The sequence below is a fragment of the Hordeum vulgare genome, chromosome 6H (assembly GCF_904849725.1).
Source record: "Hordeum vulgare subsp. vulgare chromosome 6H, MorexV3_pseudomolecules_assembly, whole genome shotgun sequence".
NCBI classification, from domain to species: Eukaryota; Viridiplantae; Streptophyta; class Magnoliopsida; order Poales; family Poaceae; genus Hordeum; species Hordeum vulgare.
The window spans coordinates 399,897,880-399,906,766 of record NC_058523.1 but is presented as its reverse complement, the minus strand read 5'-3'; the positions used below and the strand labels follow the sequence as shown (position 1 = coordinate 399,906,766).

General features: G+C 44.6%; 1 protein-coding gene across 1 annotated transcript; it reads right to left on the bottom strand.

Moving 5' to 3' along the window:
- Positions 1-318: 318 nt before the first annotated feature.
- Positions 319-2,042, bottom strand: LOC123403208 (B-box zinc finger protein 21-like). The gene is made up of 3 exons (XM_045097157.1): positions 1,628-2,042; positions 1,127-1,507; positions 319-769 (listed from the first exon to the last, which is right to left on the bottom strand). Exons 1-3 carry the CDS (start codon positions 1,817-1,819, stop codon positions 623-625), a joined length of 720 nt encoding a protein of 239 aa, XP_044953092.1. The 5' UTR covers positions 1,820-2,042; the 3' UTR covers positions 319-622.
- Positions 2,043-8,887: the final 6,845 nt, after the last annotated feature.

Below are 8,887 nucleotides of genomic sequence, written 5' to 3'. Positions count from 1 at the left end.
TGTTGCGTGTTGTAGTGCTTCATATCGCATGTTACATGTTGCACCTGATTGCCGTGGGGCAGTCGAGGCTGTCCGATTATGTGACAAGACCCGCCGTCCGATGCCTAGCTAGTATGGTGCTGTATTTGCAACATGTTGATTACATGCCCTCACATCAGTTTTGATTTGGATTGATGCAGAGGCTGGGGGACTTAACCTCCATTTTCAAAAAAAAAAAAAACAGCTTTGGTTTGACCTCTCTGCGCTGTTTACAGTCAGTTAGACAGCGGGTAAAAGCTAGACAACCGGTACCCAAGCACACGCTCAAGTGCAAACAGCTGCAACAATTTCAACTTCCGACTAAACTGTTATCAGAGGGGATAAACGACTCCCTTATTCGCGTATTAGGGGCAAAAACTTAGGAACCAGGTGAGAAAGCATATAAAGGCGCGGAGATTTTCTCCGCATCCTCAAAAAGCAGAGACACTGCCGAACATCCCGAGGAATGAGGACGCCCAGAAGCGCAAAACCCAGAAAATTAAGCCCGAAAAATAGCTTCATCTAGCCCAGTCATGTACTCCAGCACATTAAGTCCGATCCCGTGCGTAACACGGACGCGACGGTGACACCTTTCTGACGGTTTTCACCAGCGCGGATTGGTAGCCGATGTCCGGGATCTCTTGCCGCCGGCCAGCTCCGCGTACATCTGCGGCACCCAATGCTCCTGCCTCATCCACCCAGACCCCGCTTGGTAGCCGGCTTCGTGCAGCGCGAAGTTTGGAGCCGCTCCCTGCTCAAACGGTCATCGCCGAAAGCCAAGTTTAGTCACATGTGTTGTAGTAAATGATGGAGAGATGTAGATTTTGCTTGTGTCGAAATCGGTGGATCTAGGTGGGCCTCTGAGGATGTTGTCGCCACTACAACGCCCTGGACCAGTGTGTGCAAGCCGCGAACGTGGGCGTGGTACGTATATCTACAAACCATCCCCATAATGGAATGGTTGTACTGGGCGCAGTGATGTCGATGCAGACGTGATCCGATCATAACGTTGCCGCGTTTCTAGCTTTCTCGATCCGCAACGTGCCAAGAACTGACTGGCCCGATTCTAAACTCCTATTCATCTGCGCCAATGTTCAGTAGCACCAACCTGATACGATCCGCCTGAAGAGAAGCCGGCGGAGGCGGCGGCGGCAGCATTGGCCGCCGCGGTGGCGTCGTCGACCAGAAAGTCCTCGACGTGCCACCCGGGCAATGTCTTGGTCAGGTACTCGGAGATGCTGCTGCCGCTGCTGGCGCCGTGGCTCGTGGCGGCCGCGTCGTCGTCGCCGCTGCAGCAGAGGCTGCTCGTGTTCTCCTCCTCCTCCTCCGGCGGCGCGGGGGAGGAGGCCGGCTCCGAGGAGACCCGCACGCCGGTGAGCAGGAAGCGGGCGTGGCGCATGCTGAGCTCGCTCGCCGTGTGCACCGACATGTCGCACTCCCGGCACAGGATCGCCCGGTCCTCCTTGCAGAACAAGAACCCCCTCTTCTCCTGCAGCCCAGCACGCTTGACTTATTATTAAGCTCCCGTTCGCTACTTTCACGGCAAGTCAGAACTCACACAGACAGAAGCTAGAACCCAGAAGAATTATACTATCTATGTGATCCTGACCTGGCAGATGTCGCAGAGCGGCGGCGGCATCTGCGACGACGACGGGTTGAGCAGCGAGAAGCGGCGGTGCTTGCCGGCGAGCTTGTTGGCGCGGTGCACGCGGCGGTCGCACGCGTCGCAGAGCGCGGCCTCGTCGGCGCAGCAGAAGACGGAGGCGGCGTCGGCCGCGCACACGTCGCACTGCACCTTCATGATGGATCGACGCCTCCCGATCGATCTCCTCGCGTCGCCCGAGATGCGGGTCAATGCTCTCGGCTGGCGATGGATCGCCCGTAGTACGTGTTGCAACTGTACACGGCTACTAGAGTAGGAGTAGATAGCCAGCGCAGGGATGGATGGATGGATGCGTGGAAGTGGAAGATAAACGTGCGTTTATATACCACCGCCGCGAGGCGATTGGGGCGCTAATTAAGCATGGGCGATTAAGTCAGACGAGGCCGGTCAAGTGTGGGTACGTACTTTGCCGACCTGACGCCGCGCGTGGTAGGCGATGGGTCTCGCTCCGGCGAGTCGCGCCATGTTTGTCAATTGTCATCGTCATGTACGTACTCATGTGGGACATTTTCATAGGGAGCATATAGTTATCCGGCCGTCCGGCCCTCCCTGATCTATCTACCATATCATATCCTTGTGGCTGGCATGCACGCTCTGCATTTTGCCCTTCGCGTGCATGTGCTAGCCTGCTAGGTTCCGGGTACATGATGGTTTTCATCGTACGGGCCTGTAAAGCGTTGTGTTGATTGAAAAGAACTCCATCATCGTCGTGCTGTGGCTGGATGGGGCATGCCGATCCTGTTTTCTGTGGTTGTTCGGGTGTTGACTAATTAAAGGAAAAAGGTTACTGTTTATGGGGACTTGTGGTACGTCGCTGTGGGATTTTTCCGCGTAGCGTAGTCGCCTTGACTGACCCCACGGCCGCGTGCAAGCTTGCTAACATAAAACTGGCATAAAAGTGAACTGAGTCTAGCTTAGATGATTGGATTTTATGTGGTGGAAACAACTTATCAGGATTTAAGTTCTATACTTAACACTTGTTCTTGTATTTCTTCTGCATTTATTTTAGTCTTCTTAACAATAATGTTCGCTTAATGGGAATAGACATTTTCGTCGATCATGGATGTGTCTGTGATAACTTTCTCTATCTTAAAATCACATACCGGTTTAGTCTATTAAATATGTACATAGGGATATAATATACTCCCTCCGTTCCTAAATATAAATCTTTTAATTTTTTTATTAAGAAAATACATACGAAATAAAATAAATGAATCTACATTTTAAAATATGTCTATATATATCCGTATGTAGTCCCTAGTAAAACCTCTAAAAAGACATATATTTAGAAACGGAGGAAGTAAGTATGTACATTCATAAAATGCACGCCAGCGATGTCATGGCTGCATAGCTGGTCAACCGAATACAGTATTCGCTGTAGCATAAGCAAGTAGTACTAAATTCACTTTGTCGTACATACAATTTGTAATGTAATGTTTTTTGGTGACGTTTGATGAATAACACTTTCATCCTAGCAAGATTTAACCTTGTGAGTTAGGTCTGCCATCGTAATCTTCTCTTTCTAACCCTTGCACTGCAAATTGTAGCGAGGAACGAATCTGTAAATTTTGGTCTGGTGCCAATCTTGCACAATATTCCACGGAGCCTCCCTCCGAGCCTGAGGAAACTCTTGTCGGATTAGACGTGATGGGCATGAAATGGGCAAGTGATGGACGGAGGGCGGAGGCATGGCAGCATGGGCGCAATCCGTTCACACAATAAAGACAGACTCCAACTTGATGTCTGCATCCCTCCTCCCTTCTCGTCGCCTCTCTCTTCAACTTGCGTCCTTCCTGAGGCGTCGGCCATCAACCACCGTTCTGATTTCTGAACGTTACCCAATCACTCGCTCGTTCCTCTAGCATCCAGAACCAGCGATCAGCTATACTGCAAAAGTGGCGTCGCCAAATCGGGACAACGAGATTTCAAGTCAGCTTCTGCGTTGCCATGCTAGCTAGACGACACACGACCGCTTTTCTCTCGGCTACCAGTGGTTAACATATGCAGATGCTAGAGAGAACGTGCGTTGGCCAACATGCAGCGACTGTAGGTGGCGGTGCGACGATGCTCTGCATGCTGGGATGAGAAACGCGCCGCGGAAAGGTCTGTCATGTATGCGGACGGTCTGTGGAGCCGAGAGAAAATTGCGTTCTTGAGACAATTGGACATTTTGCACGACCATGGAAATCTTCTGCCGCGTGCCCTGGCTGTAGGCATGTGTAAACCAAAACGATGGAGGGCTAGCGGGCTGCATCTTTAATCCTTGACCCACTTGTTGGAACGAGATCAGGGCGCTGATTTAAAGCGTGTGGCTATCGATCCGCGCTTGCCAATAATGCAAGTCTAGTGGAGAGGTCGCGTGCAGGGGCAGCCAGGACCCACCGGCTCGCGGCCGGTGATCTGCGTGCGTAGCAGAAAAGTGCACCAAAAAGGTCATTTTTGGCCGCATTAGCGTCGCTTTTGCCCGCCCCGTTGGCAGTGGCAGCATGGGCGGGTTCGAGGACCTCGCCTCGCTTGAACCACTTGCGTCGTGTCCAGCTGCCACGCCGGGCCAGCAACGGGATCGAAAGATACTTCCAATGTTTTAGGGCGTGTACATTAGTTTCGATAGCCTCGTCTAAAACAAATCAATTTGTGATTGAATGGTTAGAGAGCTATAATATCTCAGTTTATTAGGATTTAAGTCCCGATGCTTGTATTATTTCTGAATTTATTTCAGAATTTTCAACGATACGTTTTCAATGAAGGGAGATATTTTCATCGACGACGAGGCGTCAACGGTGGTTTCATAAATCTACCGTGCAATTTTTAGCAAAAGAGGGCCCCTCCTTCGATTTTATTAACGGATGCATAAATTCGACGAACCACACGTTCATACGAGAGCTCCAAACCAGCACTACAAGTACTAACTACTTTATGTGTATCTAAATACTTGTAGTTGGGAAGAACTAGTCGTACTTATTACAAGTTCCACCTCATCAAACATATCTTCATCTAGTCTAAAAGGAGGATACACAAGCACAACTAAGGACCCAAATAATAACACCAACATCATTTTTTATGAGGCAAAAGGCATGTGATGAAATCCAACAGCTAAAGCGAAGCCAAAATTCTAGCAAACCCTCCTGCCAGCCACCGAGCCTTAGCATACCTAGCCGCCATCTTGAGCCGCTCGATAAACTTCACTTGCCACATGTTCGACCAGTCTTGCCCCCAACATCAACATTTTTTGATTTCCCCCCTGCCAAATAGACCAATCCACAATCCATTTACTCATCATTTTCACCAGGATCATAGGATCATCATTTTTTCTATCTCCAAATATAATATCATTCCTGCATTTCCATATTGTCCAAAACATAGCATAAATTCCAACAAAGACAAGATTCATGTCGGTTTACTAAAACCCCTTGAGCCAAATATTCATACAATTATCCAACTTCACTAGAGTTGATGTTAGATCAAAAGCACATTTCAACAAGCTCCAGGTGAGACTCACAGACGGGCAATAAAAATTATGATTTATGTTTTCCTCTTTACCACAAAACATAAATTCTTTCTCCCATTTCCACCCTCTTTTGATTGGATTATCTCTGGTTAAAATACTTTTACGAGAGATCATACGAAGAAATATTTTGATTTTGGCTTGTAGTTTAACCTTCCATAAGAATTTATGTGGGTATCCCACGCATGTATGAACTAAGAACATATATAAAGATTTGACGGAAAAGATCATGCCATCAATTAACATCCATTGTGGTTAATCTCCCCCCCCCCCAATACATCCTAACTTCTTTACATGTGTATTTAAGACTATCCCATAGATCTGAAGAATCTCCAGTGAGGCTTCTTCTAAAGGAAAAAAAATCCCGTTCTTTATCAATGGCCTCAGCCACAAAATCTCATGATCAAAGCTGATAGCATAACTTCTCGGATACTCATATTTAGTGTTTTAGATCCCACCCATCTGTCCTCCGAGAGTGTGGTGTTTCTACCATCTCCTAGTCTCTTCTTAACATTTTGATAATAGAAGTTTTTGATCTTTAGCAAGCTAGTCCAAAACTGCGAATCACCCACCCTTTTTAATCCGAGAGATCCAATTATTTTTGACATATTTATTAAGGATAACATCAATCCAAATACATTCCTTTGTTTCTAATTTCCAAAACCATTTGGCTTGGAGGGCTTGGTTCATGGGATCCAAATTAAGAATCCCTAAACCACCCTATTTTTAGAGTAAACAACAAGTGTTCCAGTTCAGAAGATGGTATTTTCTCTTATCTTCATCTTCCTGCCACACTATCCTGGCTCTGAACAAAATAACTTTTTTCTAATTCCTACTGGCAAGGGATACAAATACATCGTAAAGATAGGAATGTTATAAGTTCATCTAGTACCTCTTAGCGATTTTGGTGCATTTAAGACTTATAGGTTAAGGGACTAATGTGTTTGTGAGTGTACATATGCTCTATAAGTTGTTGAGGAGTTTGTTATATCCGACGAATGTCGACCCCTAAAAATGAATGTCTTCAACAGAAGAATTTGATGTTTTTCCTGAAGACTTTGAAAATGAAGAAAATGTTGTGACCTTGAAGATATTGATGCGAGGACTATGAAGCGTGAAGACTTTAGTTTTCTTCTTTCTTTTCCTTTCTTTGAGTCATAGGAAACACCATACTATTAAAGTGGGTTGGGGTAATACTAAGGAAAAATTTCCAAGTGATGCTCATTGCAAAGCCTACACATATCCAATCCTTCAAGTGGAGCCTTTGGAAATCTCTTACAGTTCAGTCTAATTCTTCAGTGATAGTGACGATGTTCTTCTGGTCTCTCAAGAATTTGGTCTGACTGAGGAGTTAGGATTTCGTCAGTGCGAATTGCCTACAGTGAGGAACATGGTAGCCGTGAGGACTTTCATAGTTCAAATTCTGATTGTTGATGTGCATAGAGCTAGCTGTCCCAATACATCTTATCCACATAACGGTCATATCATTAGGGGCATTTATGCCTTTTCATGTCGGGTTCCACCCTCGCTATAAATAGCCGCCCCTACAACCACTAGATGGTTGGCTGCTCCGAGAGAGAACTTGACTAGTGTCATTTGGGAGCAACCCACCCTCCGAGGAATTTGAGAGAAATCATCAGTGAAGGAAAACCCAAAAACCTAAAACCCATAGTGACCGAGCTTCACTGAAGAGATTATTCCTGTGTGGAACCGACGCTTGTTACCATTGAAGAATGTGCATCTTCTAGATGGTTAGGTGTCATGTTCTAGAGCATCCACGAAGAAACTGTGGATTGTCGGGTGACCGAGTTCGTGAGGATTTGGAAATCTACCCTGAAGACTTAACACGAGTGTTGGGCGAGGTCTATGTGACTTTAGCTCAAGGATAATAAAGTAAGTACTGTGTGTCCTCGGACTGTGTGTCCTTTGGTTTAAATACCAAGCCGCTCCAAACGGGACGTACAACTTTTATAGTAGTTGGAATTGGGTCATCAAATCGTTGTCTTCACTGAGCACCTGGTTCTATTTCCTCAACCATCTCATACTCATGTACTTGTTGATGAAATTGATCGTTACTGTTAGACGAGTTTGACTGAATACTTTCTCAATTTCCTCAACCCAAATTCTTCAGTCACCTTATTCATCACCTTCTCATCATGTTTCACGCTACTTGTGTTGTGTGTATGTTTTGTTTCATTATGATGACTATGCTACTGCTCTACCATGCATGCACTTGAGTACTTATTCTGCTCCTAGTATTTTATCACTTAGCAAATTCCTCAACTAGTACTTCCCGAGTGACGAATTTGTAAAAATCGCCTATTCACCCCCTCTAGTCGATATAACGCACTCTCAGTTAAATACTATTGGGCTAGACTCACTCTTCTTGGCATATTCAAAAGTCTCCCTTGCCATCAAACACATTTTTTTTCTACATGTTGAGTACTCCCTCCGTCCCATAATATAAGAGCATTTTTGAGACTACTGTAGTGTTAAAAACGTTCTTATATTATGGGATGGAGGGAGTAACAATTTTCCACAATTTTTTCCCAATCTAACATAAAAATTAAGCAAACCGCGAAATTTGAAAGGAACAATGCCAAGTTCGCATGTTAATATTTCTTGATACATGTGTTCTCTTGCAGTTGTATCACCGAATAAGAAATTTTCAATTCTATGAAAATTAATGGTTAAACCAGACATCTGCTCAAAATCACTTAAAATTGAATTTTAAATTTCTAGCACTTTCTTCATCATCATGTAATGATAAAATTGTGTCATCAACATATTGGAGCATGTTTACTCCATTGCTGCCATATTCAGACAACACCCCCTTAAGAAAACAAGTATTTTTTGCTTTTTCCATGATAATAGCCAAAACATATGTTGCTACATCAAAGAGTAAAGGTGACAAGGCACCCCCTTGGCTTAATCCTTTATGAGTTTTACAATAAGGTCCAATGACCTCATTCACGTTAACACCTACATGCCCCCCAATCATTGTGTGCATGACTAAGCCACATCATTGGTCAAGATTTTCTTTTAATTTTCAGCATTTTGTAAACAAATGGCCATTTGATTTTATCTTAAGCCTTCTCAAAATCCACCTTAAAGAACAATGCACTATGTTTCTTATGATGGATTGTGTTCAAGGCCTCATGCAGCACCACCACTCCATCCATTATGTACCTCCCTTTAATAAAGGTTGTACGTGTAGGAGATATGATGGGTTTGATCACACCATTCAGCTTATTCATTGGGACTTTGGTGATGATTTTAAAACTCACATTTAACACACATATTGGTGTGCATTTTTTGTATTTGTTTGGCATCAACAACTTTTGGGACCAATGTAATAATTCCATAATTAAGTCTCGATGTACCTAATTTCCTAAATGGAAATCATCAAGAAGTTTCTTGAGGCCCTACTTTATCCGCTCCCAATTTTTTGACAAAATCAATAGGTAATCCATCAAGGCGAGGACTTTGGTTTTCTTCCATATTGAAAACAACTCAATGGAGTTCTTCTATAGTAAAAGGTATTACCATCTTAGGAGGATCTTGTGTTGAAATTCGAGGGCATGCTAGATCTTTAAAGTCACTATGGAAGGATCAGCTTGTCCGAATAAATTTTTGTTTGGTAATGTATTTAACAAGCTCTTCCTCCCCTTAAATAACTCCTTCATCTTGAATGAGGGAGA

Coding starts and splice junctions, on each gene's coding strand:
- LOC123403208 (XM_045097157.1), bottom strand. CDS start 1,819: ATGAAGGTGCAGTGCGACGTGTGCGCGGCCGACGCCGCCTCCGTCTTC. Junction 1,508..1,627: donor CGCTCTGCGACATCTGCCAG/GTCAGGATCACA, acceptor GCTGGGCTGCAG/GAGAAGAGGGGGTTCTTGTT. Junction 770..1,126: donor CTTCAGGCGGATCGTATCAG/GTTGGTGCTACT, acceptor CCGTTTGAGCAG/GGAGCGGCTCCAAACTTCGC.